The sequence below is a fragment of the Anomaloglossus baeobatrachus genome, chromosome 10, assembly GCF_048569485.1.
Source record: "Anomaloglossus baeobatrachus isolate aAnoBae1 chromosome 10, aAnoBae1.hap1, whole genome shotgun sequence".
Classification (NCBI taxonomy): domain Eukaryota; kingdom Metazoa; phylum Chordata; class Amphibia; order Anura; family Aromobatidae; genus Anomaloglossus; species Anomaloglossus baeobatrachus.
This window is the reverse complement of record NC_134362.1, coordinates 59,823,400-59,848,392: the sequence shown is the minus strand read 5'-3', so window position 1 is coordinate 59,848,392 and position 24,993 is coordinate 59,823,400. Positions and strand designations below refer to the sequence as shown.

General features: G+C 51.0%; 1 protein-coding gene across 1 annotated transcript in view; it reads right to left on the bottom strand.

The window, feature by feature from the left end:
- The window catches only part of PHRF1 (PHD and ring finger domains 1), a 149,379-nt gene that overhangs the window by 86,131 nt on the left and 38,255 nt on the right, over positions 1-24,993 (bottom strand). The window contains exons 7-10 of the mRNA XM_075326849.1: positions 24,521-24,615; positions 12,604-12,770; positions 5,033-5,165; positions 4,420-4,517 (exon numbers count right to left, since the gene is read on the bottom strand). Of these exons, the coding sequence (XP_075182964.1) occupies positions 4,420-4,517; positions 5,033-5,165; positions 12,604-12,770; positions 24,521-24,615 (493 nt within the window). The remainder of the gene's footprint in view (positions 1-4,419; positions 4,518-5,032; positions 5,166-12,603; positions 12,771-24,520; positions 24,616-24,993) is intronic.

Below are 24,993 nucleotides of genomic sequence, written 5' to 3'. Positions count from 1 at the left end.
AAAACGGCCCTTGAGACAGCAAGTCTGGTCGGTCTGGTAGTGCCCACGGTTGGCCGACCGTGAGATGCCACAGATCCGGGTACCACGACCTCCTCGGCCAGTCTGGAGCGACGAGGATGGCGCGGCGGCAGTCGGCCCTGATCTTGCGTAACACTCTGGGCAACAGTGCCAGAGGAGGAAACACATAAGGGAGCTGAAACTGCGACCAATCCTGAACTAAGGCGTCTGCCGCCAGAGCTCTGTGATCTTGAGACCGTGCCATGAATGTCGGGACCTTGTTGTTGTGCCGGGACGCCATTAGGTCGACGTCCGGCATGCCCCAGCGGCAACAGATCTCCTGAAACACGTCCGGGTGAAGGGACCATTCCCCTGCGTCCATGCCCTGGCGACTGAGAAAGTCTGCTTCCCAGTTTTCTACGCCCGGGATGTGAACTGCGGATATGGTGGAGGCTGTGGCTTCCACCCACAGCAGAATCCGCCGGACTTCCTGGAAGGCTTGCCGACTGCGTGTCCCGCCTTGGTGGTTGATGTATGCCACCGCTGTGGAGTTGTCCGACTGAATTCGGATCGGTTTGCCTTCCAGCCATGGCTGGAACGCCTTTAGGGCAAGATACACTGCCCTTATCTCCAGAACATTGATCTGAAGGGAGGACTCTGTCTGAGTCCAAGTACCCTGAGCCCTGTGGTGGAGAAAGACCGCTCCCCACCCTGACAGGCTCGCGTCCGTCGTGACCACCGTCCAGGATGGGGGCAGGAAGGATTTCCCCTTCGACAGAGAAGTGGGGAGAAGCCACCACTGAAGGGAAGCCTTGGCTGCCCGAGAAAGGGAGACGTTCCTGTCGAGGGACGTCGACTTCCTGTCCCATTTGCGGAGAATGTCCCATTGAAGTGGACGCAGATGAAACTGCGCAAAAGGAACTGCCTCCATTGCTGCTACCATCTTCCCTAGGAAGTGCATGAGGCGCCTCAGGGGGTGTGACTGACCATGAAGGAGAGATTGCACCCCTGTCTGTAGTGAACGCTGTTTGTTCAGCGGAAGCTTCACTATCGCTGAGAGAGTATGAAACTCCATGCCAAGATATGTCAGTGATTGGGCCGGTGTCAGATTTGACTTTGGAAAATTGATGATCCACCCGAAACTCTGGAGAGTCTCCAGAGCAATGTTTAGGCTGTGTTGGCATGCCCCTTGAGAGGGTGCCTTGACAAGTAGATCGTCTAAGTAAGGGATCACCGAGTGTCCCTGAGAGTGTAGGATTGCCACCACTGTTGCCATAACCTTGGTGAAGACCCGTGGGGCTGTCGCCAGGCCAAAAGGCAGTGCCACGAACTGAAGGTGTTCGTCCCCTATGGCGAAACGCAGGAAGCGCTGATGCTCTGGCGCAATCGGTACGTGGAGATAAGCATCTTTGATGTCGATTGATGCCAGGAAATCTCCTTGGGACATTGAGGCGATGACGGAGCGGAGCGATTCCATCCGGAACCGCCTGGTTTTCACATGCTTGTTGAGCAGTTTTAGGTCCAGAACAGGACGGAAGGATCCGTCCTTTTTTGGCACCACGAACAAGTTGGAGTAAAAACCGTGACCCCGTTGCTGAAGAGGAACAGGGATCACCACTCCTTCCGCCTTCAGAGTGCACACCGCCTGCAGAAGAGCATCGGCTCTTTCGGGGGGGCGGAGATGTTCTGAAGAAACGAGTTGGAGGACGAGAGCTGAACTCTATCCTGTAACCTTGAGATAGAATGTCTCTCACCCATCGGTCTTTTACCTGTGGCAGCCAGGCGTCGCAAAAGCGGGAGAGCCTGCCACCGACCGAGGATGCGGTTTGAGGAGGCCGAAAGTCATGAGGAGGCCGCTTTGGGAGCGGTTCCTCCGGCGGTCTTTTTAGGACGTGACTTAGACCGCCATGAATCGGAGTTCCTCTGATCTTTCTGAGGCCTTTTGGACGAGGAGAATTGAGACCTGCCCGCGGGCCGAAAGGACCGAAACCTCGATTGTACCTTCCGTGGTTGAGGTCTGTTTGGTTTGGACTGGGGTAAGGATGAGTCCTTTCCCTTGGATTGTTTAATGATTTCATCCAATCGCTCACCAAACAAGCGGTCGCCAGACAATGGCAAACCGGTTAAGAACTTTTTGGAAGCAGAGTCTGCCTTCCATTCACGTAGCCACATGGCCCTGCGGACTACCACCGAATTGGCGGATGCTACCGCCGTACGGCTCGCAGAGTCCAGGATAGCATTAATGGCGTAGGACGCAAACGCCGACGCCTGAGAGGTTAAGGACACCACTTGCGGGGCAGATGTACGCGTTACTGCATTAATCTGCGCCTGACAAGCTGAGATAGCTTGGAGTGCCCATACGGCTGCGAATGCTGGAGCAAAAGACGCGCCGATAGCTTCATAGATGGATTTCAACCATAGTTCCATCTGTCTGTCAGTGGCATCTTTGAGTGAAGCCCCATCTTCCACTGCAACTATGGATCTAGCCGCCAGTCTGGAGACTGGAGGATCCACCTTAGGACACGGAGTCCAGCCCTTGACAACATCAGGGGGGAAGGGATAACGTGTATCCTTAAGGCGCTTGGAAAAACGCTTGTCTGGACAGTCTCGGTTTTTCTGGACTGCCTCTCTGAAGTCAGATGCTGAGACCCTGAACAGTGTGATGAGGTGGAGGGAATTTCCCAGCGAGCCCGCTTAGGCGGTCTGGGACTGCGGTCCGTGTCAGAGACCTCACCCTGGGACCTATGAGTCACCCCAGGAGCACTTTGCTGCTCCAATTGAGGGGGACCAGGGGTCAAAGATTGAACAGTGCCCGGGGCCTGAATCACCGGTCTGGACTGTAAGGCTTCTAGTATTTTAGCAGACCATTTATCCATACTCTCAGACAGTTTGTCAGCAAAAGCTGCAAACTCCGTCCCTGTCACCTGGACAGTGGTAGCAGGTGGTTCCACCTGGGCCACCCGTAGCAGAGGCTCCGGCTGAGTAAGTGCCACAGGGGCCGAGCATTGCACACAATGAGGGTCAGTGGAACCTGCCGGTAGTATAGCTGCACATGAGGTACAGTTTGCAAAGTACGCCTGTGCTTTGGCACCCTTGCTTTTTGCGGACGACATGCTGTTGTCTCCTCTGAGAACAATCCAGGAGGGTATATAGCCAAAATCAAATCAACAGAGCGCCCGTACAGTGCAAATGTATAGCCTATAAGCCTATATATATATATATATACACTTCGGTACTCAGTGGGGCCAGCACCACAGGTGCTGCTTACCGACCGCTCAGAGCGGTTGTGTGATCACCAGATTCCCTGCCTGGGTCTCCCTGTGTTGTCTCTCCTCTCCAGCGTCTGAATCGCTGACAGGAATGGCTGCCGGCGTTCTGTGGGGAGGAGGGGACCGTGGGCGTGCCCAATAAAGTGCGGGAATCTAGTGCCCCAGTGAACTGAGTGAGGGGGGAGGAGGATACTAATGTATGCTCCAGCCCTCAGCGCTGACGATCTGTGCAGCGTCCCGCCCTTCCCCTGACTGGCAGGCCTGTGGGCGAGAATATGCGACACTAGGCCGCAGAAGCCGGGGACTAAAGTTATAAGCGCGGCCGGCAATAAGCGCGGCCGCGCGGTAGTCCCCGGCGCACTAACACACCCAGCAGTGCTGCAATGTGTATGGCACAAGCGCTCCATGCATGCGCGGTCCCCACGGGGACACAGAGTACCTCACAGTAGCAGGGCCTTGTCCCTGACGATACCCGGCTCCTATCCAGCAGATTCCCAGGGGCTGCGGAGGGAGCACGGTCCCTGTGCCTGGAGACCGATTAGGATCCCACTTCACCCAGAGCCCATTAAGGGATGGGGAAGGAAAACAGCATGTGGCTCCTGCCTGTGTACCCGCAATGGGTACCTCAACCTTAACAGCACCGCCGACACAGTGGGGTGAGAAGGGAGCATGCTGGGGGCCCTGTTATGGGCCCTCTTTTCTTCCATCCGACCTAGTCAGCAGCTGCTGCTGACTAAGCTGTGGAGCTATGCGTGGATGTCAGCCTCCTTCGCACAAAGCATAAAAACTGAGGAGCCCGTGATGCACGGGGGGTGTATAGGCAGAAGGGGAGGGGCTTTACACTTTTAGTGTAATACTTTGTGTGGCCTCCGGAGGCATAAGCTATACACCCAATTGTCTGGGTCTCCCAATGGAGCGACAAAGAAATTGCATTTTGCACATGACTGGTTACCCTTAAAATAGCATAAGTATAAACAGACATATCCTACATCTTCAGGAACTTTCAGATAAGAATATGGTTGTGGCAAATTTTTACACGACATGTGAATAGGTTCTCAGAAGACACTGCATTATACAGCGCTCTGAGGAATCTACAGCGAAAATCTCTCATGTTTGACAATGCTAGGTACAAATATTACCGGATATTACTCACTATTTGTTTCCGTCCTTTTCGTCTTTTAACCCGTCGTCTTCGCCTTTTCCTTACACCACGGCTTCCTTTAGACGTCTTTGATTGACCAGTTTTTTTTCCTTTGACACAAGATTTAAGATGTCACCAGTGCGCTCAGTGTGCAAAACAAAGGTTTAGTATAATGTCTACTATATAAAATTAAATGGAATCTGTCAGCAGGTTTTCGCTATGTAACTTAAAGATAGCAGGAAATAGAGGCTGACACACAGAGTTCAATGACGTGTCACTTAATACCCTGCCTAGAGTGAAACTTTAATCACCTAGGATTAACATTGCTGGACTACTTCAGTCCGACCATGACTATCCATATCAATAGACTTTGTACAGAGAGAGCCTGGTGTGGGCGGGGGTAGCTTTTTCAGCTCTCCTGCATTGCTAAATCTAAACACCCCGATTGTGTCACAACCACTGCACCCAGTAATCTAAGTAATACATAGTTGGATTCAGAGTCTCTTTACCTACAATATGCTGCTCTCAGATGAGATAGCAAAAACCTGCTGACAGATTCCCTTTAACACCGTATCAACATTTCCCTGAATAGGTCAACTTTCTATCCAAGTATTAGGATACGCACCAGTTCTTCTTTTCCGCCGTGTGGTGGTGGGGCGTGGAGTTAGGTTTCGTTGGTACACAGCAGTATTGAGTCCAGCTACAACCGCCTCAATGGTTTCATCAAGTAGAGACGACAACAAATACCTAGGAACATTCTGCAAAAAAATGTTGAATGACACTAAATTATTGTATCAATTGTTTTTATTATACACTTTGGTCATTAAAGCAGCACTCCAAGCAAAGAAGGGAATTTTGTTACTTACCGTAAATTCCTTTTCTTCTAGCTCTTATTGGGAGACCCAGACGATTGTTTTGACGATTGGGTGTATAGCACTGCCTCCGGAGGCCACACAAAGCAATTACACTAAAAAGTGTAAGGCCCCTCCCCTTCTGGCTATACACCCCCAGTGGGATCACTGGCTCACCAGTTTTAGTGCAAAAGCAAGAAGGAGGAAAGCCAATAACTGGTTTAAACAAATTCTCTCCGAGTAACATCGGAGAACTGAAAACCGTTCAACATGAACAACATGTGTACCCGCAAACAAACCAAAAATCCCGAAGGACAAACAGGGCGGGTGCTGGGTCTCCCAATAAGAGCTAGAAGAAAAGGAATTTACGGTAAGTAACAAAATTCCCTTCTTCTTCGGCGCTCTATTGGGAGACCCAGACGATTGGGACGTCCAAAAGCTGTCCCTGGGTGGGTAAAGAAATACCTCATGTTAGAGCTGCAAGACAGCCCTCCCCTACGGGGAGGCAACTGCCGCCTGCAGGACTCTTCTACCTAGGCTGGCGTCCGCCGAAGCATAGGTATGCACCTGATAATGTTTGGTGAAAGTGTGCAGACTCGACCAGGTAGCTGCCTGGCACACCTGTTGAGCCGTAGCCTGGTGTCGTAATGCCCAGGATGCACCCACGGCTCTGGTAGAATGGGCCTTCAGCCCTGATGGAACCGGAAGCCCAGCAGAACGGTAGGCTTCAAGAATTGGTTCTTTGATCCATCGAGCCAGGGTGGCCTTAGAAGCCTGCGACCCTTTGCGCTTACCAGCGACAAGGACAAAGAGTGCATCCGAACGGCGCAAGGGCGCCGTGCGGGAAATGTAGATTCTGAGTGCTCTCACCAGATCTAACAAATGTAAATCCTTCTCATACCGATGAACTGCATGAGGACAAAACGAAGGCAAAGAGATATCCTGATTAAGATGAAAAGAGGATACCACCTTCGGGAGAAACTCCTGAATGGGGCGCAGCACAACCTTGTCCTGGTGGAAGACCAGGAAGGGAGCCTTGGATGATAGTGCTGCCAGCTCAGACACTCTCCGAAGAGATGTGATCGCTACCAGAAAAGCCACTTTCTGTGATAGTCTAGAAAGTGAAACCTCCCTCAGAGGCTCGAAGGGCGGCTTCTGGAGGGCAACTAGTACCCTGTTCAGATCCCATGGATCTAACGGCCGCTTGTACGGGGGTACGATATGGCAAACCCCCTGTAGGAACGTGCGCACCTTAGGAAGGCGTGCCAAACGCCTCTGAAAAAAGACGGATAGCGCCGAGACCTGACCTTTAAGGGAGCCGAGCGACAAACCTTTTTCTAACCCAGATTGCAGGAAAGAAAGAAAGGTAGGCAATGCAAATGGCCAGGGAGACACTCCCTGAGCAGAGGACCAGGATAAGAATATCCTCCACGTTCTGTGGTAGATCTTAGCGGACGTGGGCTTCCTAGCCTGTCTCATGGTGGCAACGACCCCTTGGGACAATCCTGAAGACGCTAGGATCCAGGACTCAATGGCCACACAGTCAGGTTCAGGGCCGCAGAATTCCGATGGAAAAACGGCCCTTGGGACAGTAAGTCTGGTCGGTCTGGGAGTGCCCACGGTTGGCCGACCGTGAGCTGCCACAGATCCGGATACCACGCCCTCCTCGGCCAGTCTGGTGCGACAAGTATGACGCGGCTGCAATCGGATCTGATCTTGCGTAGCACTCTGGGCAAGAGTGCCAGAGGTGGAAACACATAAGGGAGCCGGAACTGCGACCAATCTTGCACTAGGGCGTCTGCCGCCAGCGCTCTTTGATCGCGAGACCGTGCCATGAAGGTTGGGACCTTGTTGTTGTGCCGTGACGCCATTAGGTCGACGTCCGGCACCCCCCAGCGGCGACAGATTTCCTGAAACACATCTGGGTGAAGGGACCATTCCCCTGCGTCCATGCCCTGGCGACTGAGGAAGTCTGCTTCCCAGTTTTCTACGCCGGGGATGTGAACTGCGGATATGGTGGAGGCTGTGGCTTCCACCCACATCAGAATCCGCCGGACTTCCTGAAAGGCTTGCCGACTGCGTGTCCCCCCTTGGTGGTTGATGTATGCCACCGCTGTGGAGTTGTCCGACTGAATTCGGATCTGCCTTCCTTCCAGCCACTGCTGGAAGGCTAGTAGGGCAAGATACACTGCTCTGATTTCCAGAACATTGATCTGAAGGGTGGACTCCTGCTGAGTCCACGTACCCTGAGCCCTGTGGTGGAGAAAAACTGCTCCCCACCCTGACAGACTCGCGTCTGTCGTGACCACCGCCCAAGACGGTGGTAGGAAGGATCTTCCCTGTGATAATGAGGTGGGAAGAAGCCACCACTGCAGAGAGTCTTTGGCCGTCTGGGAAAGGGAGACTTTCCTGTCCAGGGATGTTGACTTCCCGTCCCATTGGCGGAGAATGTCCCATTGAAGTGGACGCAGATGAAACTGCGCAAACGGAACCGCCTCTATTGCCGCCACCATCTTCCCGAGGAAGTGCATGAGGCGTCTTAAGGAGTGCGACTTTGAAGGAGAGCCTGCACCCCAGTCTGTAGAGACCGCTGCTTGTCCAGCGGAAGCTTCACTATCGCTGAGAGAGTATGAAACTCCATGCCAAGATACGTTAGTGATTGGGTCGGTGACAGATTTGACTTTGGGAAGTTGATGATCCACCCGAACGCCTGGAGAGTCTCCAGTGCAACATTCAGGCTGAGTTGGCATGCCTCTAGAGAGGGTGCCTTGACCAGTAGATCGTCCAAGTAAGGGATCACAGAGTGTCCGTGAGAGTGCAAGACTGCTACCACTGCCGCCATGATCTTGGTGAACACCCGAGGGGCTGTCGCCAGACCAAATGGCAGAGCTACGAACTGAAGATGGTCGTCTCCTATCACGAAGCGTAGAAGCGTTGGTGCTCTGTAGCAATCGGCACGTGGAGATAAGCATCTTTGATGTCTATTGATGCTAGGAAATCTCCTTGGGACATTGAGGCAATGACTGAGCGGAGGGATTCCATCCGGAACCGCCTGGCGTTCACATGCTTGTTGAGCAGTTTTAGGTCCAGAACAGGACGGAAGGAGCCGTCCTTTTTTGGAACCACAAAGAGATTGGAGTAAAATCCTCGCCCCCGTTCCTGAGGGGGGACAGGGATCACGACTCCTTCTGCTCTTAGAGAGTCCACCGCCTGCAGCAGGGCATCTGCTCGGTTGGGGTGTGGGGAGGTTCTGAAGAACCGAAGTGGAGGCCGAGAACTGAACTCGATTCTGTACCCGCGAGACAAAATGTCTGTTACCCACCGGTCTTTGACCTGTGACAGCCAAATGTCGCAAAAGCGGGAGAGCCTGCCACCGACCGAGGATGCGGAGGGAGGAGGCCGAAAGTCATGAGGTAGCCGCTTTGGAAGCGGTTCCTCCATTTGCTTTCCTGGGGCGTGAGTGAGCCCGCCAGGAATCTGAGCTCCCTTGTTCTTTCTGAGTCCTTTTGGACGAGGAGAATTGGGCCTTGCCCGAGCCTCGAAAGGACCGAAACCTCGACTGCCACTTTTTCTGTTGAGGTTTACTTGCTCTGGACTGTGGTAAGGAAGAGTCCTTACCCTTGGACTGTTTTATGATTTCAGCCAATGGCTCACCAAACAGTCTGTCTCTAGATAATGGCAAGCTGGTTAAGCATTTTTTGGAACCAGCATCTGCTTTCCAGTCCTTTAACCACAAGGCTCTGCGCAAAACCACAGAATTGGCGGACGCCATAGCGGTACGGCTCGTAGATTCTAGGACAGCATTGATAGCATAGGTCGCAAACGCAGACATTTGCGAAGTTAGGGACGCCACTTGCGGCACTGCTGGATGTATGATAGCATCCACCTGTGCTAAACCAGCTGAAATAGCTTGGAGTGCCCACACGGCCGCGAATGCTGGAGCAAACGACGCGCCGATAGCTTCATAGACAGATTTCAACCAAAGGTCCATCTGTCTGTCGTTGGCATCTTTAAGTGAAGCGCCATCCTCTACTGCGACTATGGATCTAGCCGCAAGCTTGGAAATTGGGGGATCCACCTTTGGACACTGGGTCCAGCGTTTGGCCACCTCAGAGGGAAAAGGATAACGGGTATCCTTAGAACGTTTAGAGAAACGCTTGTCTGGATGAACGTCGTGTTTCTGGATCGATTCTCTGAAGTCAGAGTGGTCCAAAAAAGCACTTAATTTACGCTTGGGATACAGGAAATGGAACTTCTCCTGCTGTGCAGCTGCCTCCTCTGCAGAAGGGGCTGGGGGAGAAATATCCAACAGTCTATTAATTGCCGATATAAGGTCATTAACCATGGCGTCACCATCAGGGGCATCCAGATTGAGAGGGGCCTCAGGATTAGAATCCTGATCACCGTCCTCAGTCTCATCACAGAGAGACTCTTCTCGCTGAGACCCTGAGCAGTGTGATGACGTGGAGGGTCTTTCCCAGCGAGCTCGCTTAGGCTGCCTGGGACTGTCATCTGAGTCAGAGACTTCAGCCTGTGATGCTTGAGACCCCCTTGAAGTACGGATTAGTTCCAACTGAGGGGGACCGGAGAGCATAGACACAGCAGTGTCCATGGTCTGAGTAACTGGCCTGGACTGCAAGGTCTCCAGGATTTTTGTCATAGTCACAGACATTTTATCAGCAAAAACTGCAAAGTCTGTCCCCGTCACCGGGGCAGGGTTCACAGGCGCCTCAGCCTGGGCTACCACCATAGGCTCTGGCTGACGAAGTGCCACTGGGACTGAACATTGCACACAATGTGAGTCATTGGAGCCTGCCGGTAGATCAGCCCCACATGTAGTACAAACAGTGTACACAGCCTGTGCCTTGGCACCCTTGCGTTTTGCGGATGACATGTTGCTGCCTCCTCAGAGCAGTACAGGGTGTCCAGCCAAGAAGCGACCTTACAGTGCAACTATATATATATATATATGGTACCAAGAAAAAAGTACACTAATATAACACTGAGGCACTAGTGGGGCCAGCACTAAAGTGCAGCTTACCGCCCGCTTAGGAGCGGGTGTGTGGTCGCCGAAATCCCTTTAGTCTGGGTCTCCCAGAGCCTGCTGCCCTTCCCCAGCCAGACCGCATGTGTAATGGCTGCCGGCGTCCTTGTGGAGAGGGGGGGCGGGCCCTGGGCGTATACAGACGAAGAGCGGGAAGCCTGCTTCCCACTGTGCCTAGTGAGAGGGCTGGAGCATGTAAATAAAGCTCCAGCCCTCGGCGCTGCCAATTGAGCAGCATCTCTCCCCTACCCTGATTGACAGGGTGGGGGCGGGAACGAAGCGGCGCTAGGCCGCAGAAGCCGGGGGCTAAAGTTAGAAGCGCCGCCGCCGTAAAAGCGCGGTCGGCGCAAAGTCCCCGGCGCACCACAAGTCGCAGCTGCGCCGCCGCTCCAGTAGCGGTCGGCGCAGTAGTTCCCAACATGTAACGTCACTCAGCAAAGCTGCAGTGACCTAACCCCAGCGCACAGCGCTACTGTCCCCGGCGCACTATAACGCTCAGCAAGCCTTGAGAGTGTCCGTGCCTGCCGGGGACACAGAGTACCTGAAAGTTGCAGGGCCTTGTCCCTGAACGGCACTCCCGCTCCAAATCCAGCAGGTTCTCTGGGTCTGTGGATGGAGCCCGGCCTCAGGGCTTGGGGGCCGGCAAGATCCCACTTCCACAGAGCCCTCCAGGGGATGTGGAAGGAAAACAGCATGTGGGCTCCAGCCTCTGTACCAGCAATAGGTACCTCAACCTTACAAGCACCACCACGGGTGAGAAGGGAGCATGCTGGGGGCCCCATATGGGCCCTCTTTTCTTCCATCCGATATAGCCAGCAGCTACTGCTGACTACAAACAGTGGAGCTATGCGTGGATGTCTGACCTCCTTCGCACAAAGCAGAAAACTGGTGAGCCAGTGATCCCACTGGGGGTGTATAGCCAGAAGGGGAGGGGCCTTACACTTTTTAGTGTAATTGCTTTGTGTGGCCTCCGGAGGCAGTGCTATACACCCAATCGTCAAAACAATCGTCTGGGTCTCCCAATAGAGCGCCGAAGAAATGTTATTTCTTATTCCATTTTTAATAAGTATACAGTACCATGCATGTGTTAACATACGGTACTTACCAATTGTCGTCTCCTCCCGTGATCGGTGTCATTTTGGTCCTCTCCTGCACCACGTGCGTCAATTTCAGACTATCTTCTGTCATGTCCGGTAGATTATTTTTCAAGGCTAGTCTCATAGACTAAGAGGTTGTCCACTTTCAGACATTGCTCTGGCCCTGCTGCAGTGTGTTAAATAAGTCATCGCACTTTACTCACCTTCCCTGGGGCCACCAACAAGTCTCTGTCGCTGCTCCCAGTGTCTGTCATTGGCAGCGGCGCTCCCGTTATGCTGACGGCACAGCAGCCTTCAGAGCATTTGCGCTCACTGACCGGCTGCTGTGCTGTCAACCTGTCATCAGCCCCACTGCTAATGTCAGACACCAGGAGCAGCGATGGGAGACCTGACGATGGACCTGGGGAAGGTGAATACAGTACAGTTTGTTGTTTTTGGGGGGATTTTTGTACTAAAATTGTAGCACGGGGGCCAACATTATCTAAAATGGGACAACCCCTATAAACTGTGAGTCTGTCTTCTGAGCTACACAGAAGGCACAGCGAGAGCTAATCACATTGGTGGTGCAGAAGAGGACAGCACCTGCATGGATCATGGCCATCGAAAAGTATATTAACACATGATCAGGTTACAACATACATATTACACAGAGACTAAAATTTAATTATATTATATATATCTATATCTATATGTCTATATATTATAAAATTATGTATGTGTATATATATATATATATATATATATATATATATATATATATATATATATATATATATATATATATATATATATATATATATATATATATATATATATATATATATATATATATATATATATATATATATATATATACACACACACACACATACGCATATACACATACATAATTTTAGGAGATATATATCTCCTAAAATTATGTATGTGTATATGCGTATGCGTGTATATATATATATATATATATATATATATATATATATATATATATATATCATACATTTACATATACATATATATACACATATATATACACACACACACACACACACACACATACATATACATATACATATACATTATATATATATATATATATATATATATATATATATATATATATATATATATATATATATATATATATATATATATATATATATATTATATATATAACATATACACTTTTTATACTCTATACTCCTACCTGGCTATGACGTGCCGTGGTGCGGATCCTGTTGACATTGGCTCTCACCCTCTCACTTTGCCTGGTGCGGGCAATCGCACGAGTTCTAACCACGTTGGTCCTCAGATGGCTTGTGGTGGGAACGACATCTGCTAGCAGGCTGGCCACTTCTTCCTCACTAACTGCATCTGTAGAAACCAGAGAAAGTGCATTATAAATTTACACACACAACAAAAATATAGTATGGTTTTGCTCAAAATTTCTCATGAGCTGAACCTGAAGATCTAAAACGTCTCCTATGTACAAAAGGCCTTAATTTGCTAAAGAAGGGAATTTTGTTTACTTACCGTAAATTCCTTTTCTTCTAGCTCCAATTGGGAGACCCAGACAATTGGGTGTATAGGCTATGCCTCCGGAGGCCGCACAAAGTATTACACTAAAAGTGTAAAGCCCCTCCCCTTCTGCCTATACACCCCCCGTGCTCCCACGGGCTCCTCAGTTTTGGTGCAAAAGCAAGAAGGAGGAAAAGAATTATAAACTGGTTTAAAGTAAATTCAATCCGAAGGAATATCGGAGAACTGAAACCATTCAACATGAACAACATGTGTACACACAAAAAAACAGGGGCGGGTGCTGGGTCTCCCAATTGGAGCTAGAAGAAAAGGAATTTACGGTAAGTAAACAAAATTCCCTTCTTTGTCGCTCCATTGGGAGACCCAGACAATTGGGACGTCCAAAAGCAGTCCCTGGGTGGGTAAAATAATACCTCGTGATAGAGCCGTAAAAACGGCCCCTTCCTACAGGTGGGCAAACGCCGCCTGAAGGACTCGTCTACCTAGGCTGGCATCCGCCGAAGCATAGGTATGCACCTGATAGTGTTTCGTGAAAGTGTGCAGGCTCGACCAGGTAGCTGCCTGACACACCTGCTGAGCCGTAGCCTGGTGCCTCAAAGCCCAGGACGCGCCCACGGCTCTGGTAGAATGGGCCTTCAGCCCTGAGGGAACCGGAAGCCCAGCAGAACGGTAAGCTTCGAGAATTGGTTCCTTGATCCACCGAGCCAGGGTTGATTTGGAAGCCTGTGACCCTTTACGCTGGCCAGCGACAAGGACAAAGAGTGCATCCGAGCGGCGCAGGGGCGCCGTCCGACAAATGTAGAGCCTGAGTGCTCTCACCAGATCTAACAAGTGCAAATCCTTTTCACATTGGTGAACCGGATGAGGACAAAAAGAAGGTAAGGAGATATCCTGATTGAGATGAAAGGGGGATACCACTTTAGGGAGAAATTCCGGAACCGGACGCAGAACCACCTTGTCCTGGTGAAACACCAGGAAAGGGGCTTTGCATGACAGCGCTGCTAGCTCAGACACTCTCCGAAGTGAAGTGACTGCTACTAGAAAAACCACTTTCTGCGAAAGGCGTGAGAGAGGAATATCTCTCATTGGCTCGAATGGTGGTTTCTGAAGAACCATCAGCACCCTGTTCAGATCCCAGGGTTCTAACGGCCGCTTGTAAGGAGGAACGATGTGACAAACCCCCTGCAGGAACGTGCGTACCTGTGGAAGTCTGGCTAGGCGCTTCTGGAAAAACACAGAGCGCTGAGACTTGTCCCTTAAGGGAGCCGAGCGACAAACCCTTTTCCAGTCCAGATTGAAGGAAGGACAGAAAAGTGGGCAAGGCAAAAGGCCAGGGAGAAAAACCCTGAGCAGAGCACAACGACAGGAAAATTTTCCACGTCCTGTGGTAGATCTTGGCGGACGTTGGTTTCCTAGCCTGTCTCATAGTGGCAATGACGTCTTGAGATAATCCCGAAGACGCTAAGATCCAGGACTCAATGGCCACACAGTCAGGTTGAGGGCCGCAGAATTCAGATGGAAAAACGGCCCTTGAGATAGCAAGTCTGGTCGGTCTGGTAGTGCCCACGGTTGGCCGACCGTGAGATGCCACAGATCCGGGTACCACGACCGCCTCGGCCAGTCTGGAGCGACGAGGATGACGCGGCGGCAGTCGGCCCTGATCTTGCGTAACACTCTGGGCAACAGTGCCAACGGAGGAAACACATAAGGGAGCTGAAACTGCGACCAATCCTGAACTAAGGCGTCTGCTGCCAGAGCTCTGGGATCTTGAGACCGTGCCATGAACGTCGGTACCTTGTTGTTGTGCCGGGACGCCATGAGGTCGACGTCCGGCACCCCCCAGCGGCAACAGATCTCCTGAAACACGTCCGGGTGAAGGGACCATTCCCCTGCGTCCATGCCCTGGCGACTGAGATAATCTGCTTCCCAGTTTTCCACGCCTGGGATGTGAACTGCAGAGATGGTGGAGGCCGTGGCTTCCACCCACATCAAAATCCGCCTGACTTCCTGGAAGGCTTGCCGACTGCGTGTGCTGCCTTGGTGGTTGATGTATGCCACCGCTGTGGAATTGTCCGACTGAATTCGGATCTGCTTGCCTTCCAGCCACTGCTGGAACGCTTTCAGGGCAAGATACACTGCCCGTATTTCCAGAACATTGATCTGAAGCGAGGACTCTTGCTGGGTCCACGTACCCTGAGCCCTGTGGTGGAGAAAAACCGCTCCCCACCCTGACAGACTCGCGTCCGTCGTGACCACCTCCCAGGATGGGGGTAGGAAGGATTTTCCCTTCGACAATGAAGTGGGAAGAAGCCACCACCGAAGGGAAGCTTTGGTCGCCTGAGAGAGGGAGACGTTCCTGTCGAGGGACGTCGGCTTCCTGTCCCATTTGCGTAGGATGTCCCATTGAAGAGGACGCAGGTGAAACTGCGCGAAAGGGACTGCCTCCATTGCTGCCACCATCTTCCCCAGGAAGTGCATGAGGCGCCTCAAGGGGTGTGACTGGCCTTGAAGGAGAGATTGTACCCCTTTCTGTAGTGACCGCTGCTTGATCAGCGGAAGCTTCACTATCGCTGAGAGGGTATGAAACTCCATGCCAAGGTATGTCAGCGATTGGGCCGGTGTCAGATTTGACTTTGGAAAATTGATGATCCACCCGAAACTCTGGAGAGTCTCCAGGGTAGCGTCGAGGCTGTGTTGGCATGCCTCTTGAGAGGGTGCCTTGATCAACAGATCGTCCAAGTACGGGATCACCGAGTGACCCTGAGAGTGGAGGACCGCTACTACAGTAGCCATAACCTTGGTGAAAACCCGTGGGGCTGTTGCCAGGCCGAACGGCAGTGCCACGAACTGCAGGTGTTCGTTTTCTATGGCGAAGCGCAAGAAGCGCAGGTGCTCTGGAGCAATCGGTACGTGGAGATAAGCATCTTTGATATCGATCGATGCAAGGAAATCTCCTTGGGACATTGAGGCGATGACGGAGCGGAGGGATTCCATCCGGAACCGCCTGGTCTTTACGTGTTTGTTGAGAAGTTTCAGGTCCAGGACAGGACGGAAAGACCCGTCCTTCTTTGGGACCACAAACAAGTTGGAGTAAAAACCGTGGCCCTGTTGCTGAAGAGGAACAGGGACCACCACTCCTTCTGCCTTCAGAGTGCCCAGCGCCTGCAGAAGAGCCTCGGCTCGCTCGGGAGGCGGGGATGACCTGAAGAATCGAGTCGGGGGACGAGAGGTGAACTCTATCTTGTAACCGTGAGACAGAATGTCTCTCACCCAACGGTCTTTTACCCGTGGCAGCCAGGTGTCGCAGAAGCGGGAGAGCCTGCCACCGACCGAGGATGCGGAGTGAGGAGGCCGAAAGTCATGAGGAAGCCGCTTTGGTAGCGGCACCTCCGGTGGTCTTTTTAGGACGTGACTTAGACCGCCATGCATCAGAGTTCCTTTGATCTTTCTGAGGCCTTTTGGACGAGGAGAATTGGGACCTGCCCGCGCCCCGAAAGGACCGAAACCTCGACTGCCCCCTCCTCTGTTGGGGTATGTTTGGTTTGGGCTGGGGTAAGGATGTATCCTTTCCCTTGGATTGTTTGATGATTTCATCCAAACGCTCGCCAAACAATCGGTCGCCCGAAATTGGCAAACTGGTTAAGCGCTTTTTGGAAGCCGAATCTGCCTTCCATTCCCGTAGCCACAAGGCCCTGCGTAGTACCACCGAATTGGCGGCTGCAACCGCCGTACGTCTCGCAGAGTCCAGGACAGCATTAACAGCGTAAGACGCAAATGCCGACGTCTGAGTGGTTATGGACGCCACCTGTGGCGCGGACGTGCGTGTGGCTGCGTCAATTTGCGCTTGACCTGCTGAGATAGCTTGTAGCGCCCATACGGCTGCGAATGCTGGGGCAAAAGAAGCGCCGATAGCTTCATAAATGGATTTCAACCAGAGCTCCATCTGCCTGTCAGTGGCATCTTTGAGTGAAGCCCCATCTTCCACTACAAGTATGGATCTAGCTGCCAGTCTGGAGATTGGAGGATCCACTTTGGGACACTGAGCCCAACTTTTGACCACGTCAGGGGGAAAGGGATAACGTGTATCCTTAAGGCGCTTAGAAAAACGCTTATCTGGACAAGCATGGTGATTCTGGACTGCCTCTCTGAAATCAGAGTGGTCCAGAAACATACTCTGTGTACGCTTGGGAAACCTGAAACGGAATTTCTCCTGCTGAGAAGCCGACTCCTCCGCCGGAGGAGCTGAGGGAGAAATATCCAGCATTAGATTGATGGACGCAATAAGATCGTTCACTATGGTGTCCCCGTCAGGAGTATCAAGATTGAGAGCGGCCTCAGGATCAGAATCCTGATCAACTGTCTCCGCTTCATCAACCAGAGATTCCCCCCTCTGAGACCCTGCACAATATGATGATGTCGAGGGAAATTCTAAGCGAGCTCGCTTAGTCGGTCTGGGGCTGGGGTCTGTGTCAGAACCCTCAGCCTGGGACCCATGAGATACCCCGGGAGGACATTGTTGGTCCAACTGAGGTGGGCCAGGGGATTCAACAGAGTCCCTGTGCTGAGATACCGGCCTGGACTGCAAGGCTTCTAGTATCTTAGCCATAGTCTCAGAGAGTTTTGCAAACTCTGTCCCCGTCACCTGAAACAGTGTCAGCAGGTGGCTCCCCCTGGGCCCCTCTTAGCAGAGGCTCTGGCTGAGTAAGTGCCACAGGGGCCGAACAGTGCACACAATGGGGGTCAGTGGAACCTGCCGGTAGTGGGGTCGTACATGCGGCGCAGGCAGCATAAAAAGCCTGTGTTTTGGCACCCCTGCCTTTCGTGGGCGCCATGCTATTATCTTCCCTGAGCAACACAATAGGGTATATAGCCAGAAATCAACTGTGCACCATACAGTGTAAAATATATATACCATAAACATATAATGTTACACTACTGCACAATGGGGCTAGCACCACAGGTGCTGCTTACCACCCGCTTAAAGCGGTTGTGCGGTCACCAGAGTCCCTGCCTGGGTCTCCCAGACTTTGTCCCCCTCTGCAGCGTCCGAGGAGCTGACAGGAATGGCTGCCGGCGTCCTGAGGAGAGGAGGGAGCCGTGGGCGTGACCCAGAAAGTGCGGGAACTGGTGCCCGCACTGTGCACAGTGAGGGGGGTGGAGTATGCAAAGCATGCTCCAGCCCTCAGTGCTGCTCGTTCTGTGCAGCGTCCCGCCCTTCCCCTGCCTGTCAGGGCTGGGGGTGGGAAGAAAAGAAACTAGGCCGCAAAAAGCCAGGGACTCTAGTAATGAACGCGGCCGCCGTAAAAGCGCGGCCGGCGTGGAAGTCCCCGGCGCACTACAAGTCCCAGCCGCGCCGCGGTGTTTCCATGGCAGCGGCGGTCAGTGCGGCAGTCCCTATACATAAACACACTCAGCAACGCTGAGTGTGTAATGGCACATATTAACCCGGTCAGCGCCGCGGTCCCCGGTGCACTAGCACACCCAGCAAAGCTGGAGTGTTGCTGTGCGCTGTCCCCACAGGGATACAGAGTACCTCCAAGTAGCAGGGCCATGTCACTGAACGATACCCGGCTCCTATCCAGCAGGCTCCACAGGAGTTGTGGATGAAGCACGGTCTCAGTGCCTGGAGACCGATAGGATCCCACTTCACCCAGAGCCCTGAGGGGGATGGGGAAGGAAAACAGCATGTGGGCTCCAGCCTCCGTACCGGCAATGGATACCACAACCTTAACCACACCGCCGACAAGAGTGGGGTGAGAAGGGAGCATGCTGGGGGCCCTATATGGGCCCACTTTTCTTCCATCCGATATAGTCAGCAGCTGCTGCTGACCAATCTGTGGAGCTGTGCGTGCATGTCTGCCTCCTTCGCACAAAGCAAAAAAACTGAGGAGCCCGTGGGAGCACGGGGGGTGTATAGGCAGAAGGGGAGGGGCTTTACACTTTTAGTGTAATACTTTGTGCGGCCTCCGGAGGCATAGCCTATACACCCAATTGTCTGGGTCTCCCAATGGAGCGACAAAGAAATATTGTTTGCAAATTTGTCTAATCTGTGTAAGGCTGCTTTCACACCTCCGGTTTCTGCAATGCGGCACAATCCGGCACTTTGCAGGAAAATCACAACAGTTGTTTTTTGCTGCCGGTTGCGTTTTTTCTGCATAGACTTTAATTAGTGCCGCATGGGCTCGCGTTCCATCCGGTTTTTGCCGCATGCGGCAGATTTAGCCGATGCGGCGGCCGGATGGAACGTTGCCTGGCACGTTTTTTCGTGCGGCAAAAAAAAAAAACCGCATTGCGCCGCATTCGTCCGATGCGGCGCATTTTTCAATGCATGCCTATGGCGGCAGGATGCGGCAATAACCGCATCCAGCCGCCGCATGTGGTTTTTGCCACTGCGCATGCTCAGTAGCATGCCGCAAGCGGCAAAAACCGGACTGCCCGCAAAGGAAAAACTTATGCAAAGGATGCGGTGTGTTCACCGCATCCGTTGCATAGCTTGCACAGCCGGATTGAGCCGCAGAGCTTAAGCCGGATGTGTGAAAGCAGCCTTAGTGATCACTTCTTTCTGAGATAATCCCTGCACCACACAGGTGTGACATATCAAGATACTGGTTAGACAACAGCATTATTGCACAGGTGTGCCTTAGATTGGCGACAATAAAAGGCCACTCTAAGATGTGCAGTTTTAATCACAGATCACGCAGGTTTTGAGGCAATGTGCCTTTGGCTGCTGACTTAGGAATGGACACCAGAGATGCTGCCCGTGAATTGAGTGTTCATTTCTCTACCAAAAGAAGTGTCAGAATTTGGCAGTACATCCATTTTGAAGGCACAGAGATCCCGTGGTGAGATCCTCATGCACAACCATCAGCTTATGTTGCAGATGCTACTGCATGGCCGCATGGTGCCAGGATCTGTACACAATTCCTGGAAGCGGAGTACACCCAGTTCTTGCATGGCAGCGTACTCACCGGACAGGTCACCCATTGAGCATACTTGGGACGTTCTGGATCAGCGTATATGACAGCGTGGTCAATATCCAGTAACTCTGCAGCCACTGAAGAGGAGTGGACCATTAGTCCACAATCACCAACCTGATCAACTCTATGTGAATGTGACACCGCATGAGGCAAATGGTGGTCACACCAGATACTGCCCAAAAGAAGTTTCCAGTCCGATACATCATAGGTCAACGAGGTGGGTAATTTCTTCTCTTCCTACTCCCTTTTGAACACTTTGTATCCTTGGCTCTGACGTGAGCCTTCGTAGAATTATGCAGGTATTTCATGAAACTAATGCAAGACCTCCTATATATGTCCTATGGAGTGCCAGTTGTGTAATTAATGTGTAATTTGGTGTACAAACCACTAGATGTCCCTGTTCACCACTTGCACTTAAAAGGGAGCCTGTCAGGTGCAATATGCACCCAGAAATATGAGCAGTTCTGGGTGTATATTGCTAATCCCTGCCTAACCAAAACTCCGGGGTCATGCGCACTGAGCCGAAATCCAGCGTCGGACGCGATGGCAGCGGAGAGGTGAGTGAGATCATCCTGTGTCGCTGCACATTCATTAGCATGATAGCATACCCACAGGGGCATACTAACATGTTAATGTGGCTAACTAGCAAGCGAAGCAACGCCCAGGGGACTAGTCCCCGCGCTCATTAGCATATGATAAAAGATCTTTGGAAATATGTTTTCTAAAGATCCTTTTATCCATACTAGTGTATACAGGGACGGTTAGGCGGGGATTAGCAATATGCACCCAGAACTGCTCGTGGTACTGGGTGCATATTGCACCTGACAGGTTCCCTTTAAGCCCTTTCAGGAGATGCTTAGTAGAAAGATTAGTATTTAGGTCAATTCTATATTGTTAGTGCATTCTCTGGCTTGCACTGTATTGTATGATATAATGGGACTCTGTATTCTACATAATATACTTTACATATGCATTTGTCAATGTGTTGCATCCTATTCATAGTCACCTACTGATATTCTGGCATTTTTAATGATTACATTTAATAACAAATAGATTTTATTGCCATATCCGTGTATTCTCTTCCTTGGAATTCTGAAGCAGGATTCCCTATGAATGCTATGTTTTAAAAGTTATTGTGCTATACAGTGTGTCCACCCATATCCTGTCCACCACCATTAACTTGAGAACGGCGACAGCTATAGGCATAGAAGTGGTGTCTAGGTATAGTAAAGTAGCCATGCGCTACGCAATGAAACCACCTATAGCGCCACCTGGTGGAAAGCAACGGCATTAGCATTTTTATCTCAAAAACAGAACGAGATAGAGAAAAAAAAGTGAATTACAAAGTTGTAGGGCATCATCAATTCAATACAAATCGACACCTTGCATGCAGAAATGCTATGATTAGAACGTGTAAAACTCACAAGGCTGCGGACGTGAAGCGATACCTCATGGAGACCTTCCTACAAGTCATTGGGTATGGTGGCTGTGTGGACTGGCCTCCACACTCACCTGACCTGACCGCATTGGACTTCTTTCTGTGAGGTCACATCAAACAGCAGGTGTATGCGACCCCTCCACCAACATTGCAGGACCTACGACGATGTATCACAGGTGCTTGTGCAAACGTGTCACCTACCATATTGCACAACGTGCAGCAAGATACAGTATGCTGTCCAGAGTCCAGATGTGCATTGCAGCTGACGGGGGACACTTTGAGCATCCAAGTTAAATGAGCGCCATATGCATGACCACCATTCAATGTTTTGGGGGGGGGTCATGGGTTTCATATCATAGCATTTCTGTATGCAAGGTGTCGATTCGTATTGAACTGATGATGCCCTACAACTTTATTCACTTTTTTTTCTCTATCTTGTTCAGTTTTCAAAATAAAAATGCTAACTCCGTTGTTTTCCACCAGGTGGCGCTATAGATGGTTTCATTGTGTAGCGCATGGCTACTTTAATATACCTAGACACCACTTCTATGCCTATAGCTGCCGCCGTTCTCAAGTTAATAGCGGTGGATAGGATATGGGTGGACACACTGTATAGGGACACTAATGACTGATAGCGAGATATAATATAAATTATATATAAGTCTACATACATACACACCATATTTTTTTGCCTAAGATGCACACAGGTTAGGACAACAGGAATGGACAAAAATATTAGTATTAAAACTACCCTGATGATGTAAAGATGTGAAGGTGGTAATGTCACTAATGTGGGTGGTCTGCACTTTGCGCTTGTTTCTAGGTGCAATGCTGGGGGGGCGGTAATAATGTATTCTAAAGTGGTAGAAGTACATTAGGAGGGTTGTACAAATTAAATGGAGTGCATTATATATATATAGTCTCCAACAGAGACATAGTCCAATACAATTATTTTGATTGTGTTTATATCAAAGTATATAATGAGCTCAAGGCCATTTATTGTGGAATCGGCGATGTGCATGTACATGTGTAATGTCTTTCATTAATGCCCCATAAACTCCTTATACACACTTTAGCCGGCTGTACACTAACAGAAGTTATTCTACTTTCCACACTAAAAAGGATGCCTACAGCAAATGTTATATCAGTCTGATTTAAATGTGGGAAAACATACCGTATTTATCGGATTATAAGAGACGCACTTTTCCTCCCAAAATTTTGGGAGGAAAACGAGGGGTGCGTCTTATAATCCAAATGTAGTTTACTAGAACGTGGTGGAGAGGGGTCACAGGATGCAGGGATGATGCTGCGGGTGGGGTGCTGTCCCCTGTGCTGCACCAAGGCGGTGAGGCAGGGGCTGCCATCCTGAATGTCAACAGAGCAGGCTTCAAAGAATGGCACCAGAGTCTGCACGTACGCTGATTGAGCTCCTGGCTCAAGATCTCATCTGCACACGCGTTGCCTCCGGCCCATTGATCTCCCAGCAGTGGGCTTAAAGGGAACCTGTCAGGTGTAATACGCACCCAGAGCCATGAGCAGGTATGGGTATATTGCTAATCCCTGCCTAACCATCCCTGTATACACTAGCATAGATAAAGGGATCTCAAAGTATTTCTAAAGATCTTTTATCGTATGCTAATGAGCGAGGGGACTAGTTCCCCTGCTAGTTGGCCCCATGTGGGTGTACTATCATACTAATAAATGCACAGCGTCACAGGATGATGTCACTCACCTCTCCGCTGCCATCGCGTCCGACACTTTATTTTGGCTCAGTGTGCATGACCCGAGTTTGTGTCATGCGCACTATGAAGCCGGGTGTATGCGTCCTGGCTTCAAACTGAAATAGTGCGCATGAGTAAAAGTCTGGGGTCATGCGCATTGAGCCAAAATAAAGTGTCGGACGCGATGGCAGCGGAGAGGTGAGTGATATCCTCTGATGCTGCACATTCATTAGCATGATAGCACGCCCACAGGGGTGTACTAACATGCTAATGGAGCCGACTAGCCAGGGAGCTAACGCCCAGGGGACTAGTCCCCTCACTCATTAGCATACGATAAAAGATCTTTAGATACTTTTTCTAAAGATCTCTTTATCTATGTTAGTGTATACAGGGACGGTTAGGCAGGGATTAGCAATATACACCCAGAACTGCTCATCATTCTGGGTGCATATTACACCTGACAGGTTCCCTTTAAGGAAAATGGCGCCCAGAGGTGGCGCGTCCGCAGATGAAATCCCTGCTTGTGATTGAGCAGATAACTCAATCTGCGCACATGTCGACTCCGAGTGCCATTTATTTGAAGCCTGCATCACAGCACTGCTGTCCACAGCAAATATCTGGGACACCCGCTGCACCGACGGCAGCATCGCCCTACTCCAGCACCGCCCCTGCCTCCTGTGACCCCCCCACCTCCGGTAAGACACCACCGTATTAGAAGACGGACCCCATATTGTTTTTTCCTCTAAATTTGGGGTGTGTCTTATAATCCGGGGCATCTTATAAAACAAAAAATACGGTATGTATCCTGTATGGTACAGACAAAGCAGTACATGGAAATGCAGGAGATTAGGTTTGGGCTGGGAGACTGAGGTTCTCCTGCCAAGTGAAAATCAACTCATCCACAGTGTTATTTGTCTTCCGTCTGTGACCCAAACATCCATTCTACAAACCCTCATGTGGGCACAATCTTTACATAACTGGTTACAAGCTCCGCCCAGCCTCTCCCTCTCTCCCGCCCAGCCTCTCCCTTTCAGCCCCTCCCTCTCTCCCGCCCAGCCCCTCCCTCTCCTCCGCCCAGCCCCTCCCTCTCCTCCGCCCAGCCCCTCCCTCTCCTCCGCCCAGCCCCTCCCTCTCCTCCGCCCAGCCTCTCCCTCTCCTCCGCCCAGCCTCTCCCTCTCCTCCGCCCAGCCTCTCCCTCTCCTCCGCCCAGCCTCTCCCTCTCCTCCGCCCAGCCTCTCCCTCTCCTCCGCCCAGCCTCTCCCTCTCCTCCGCCCAGCCTCTCCCTCTCCTCCGCCCAGCCTCTCCCTCTCCTCCGCCCAGCCTCTCCCTCTCCTCCGCCCAGCCTCTCCCTCTCCTCCGCCCAGCCTCTCCCCCAATCCGAATCAATTAGAGACAGAGAAAAACTAACCCCGAGCTCCTGTCCCCCTATATATAAAAGTTAGGAATTACCGTCATCTGGCTGATTAGTGGCGGCACATTCTGGGCAGAACCATTCATCCACAGGGACAGCGTTGAGGGGGGGCGTGAGACATTCCATGTGGTACCTAAAACATGTGTTAGCGGAAGGGTTATCCATCCAGTGTCTGAACTAAACAAATAACATCCAAATACTAAAGCATCTCACTACACGACATATGATAGGGTGCATGGAAAAAGCTTTCAGGGGGTCGGATTAATGTACAACTCACAATTCGGACAGTAAAACTGCTTTGATGTCCAAAAAGAAGCTCACAGATAAGTTTCCTAAATGTATTATTTGTGAACAAATTGTGAGACCTACACTATGTGCAATAATCATGGTACATTTTCAAAAGTTGAAAACTTTCCTGCAAAATTAGGGAAGCTCCTGGGTAAAGGAGAAACCTCATTTGTCAAACACCTTCCTAAAGGCCTCTTTCACATGTCCTTGTTTAAACAAGCAT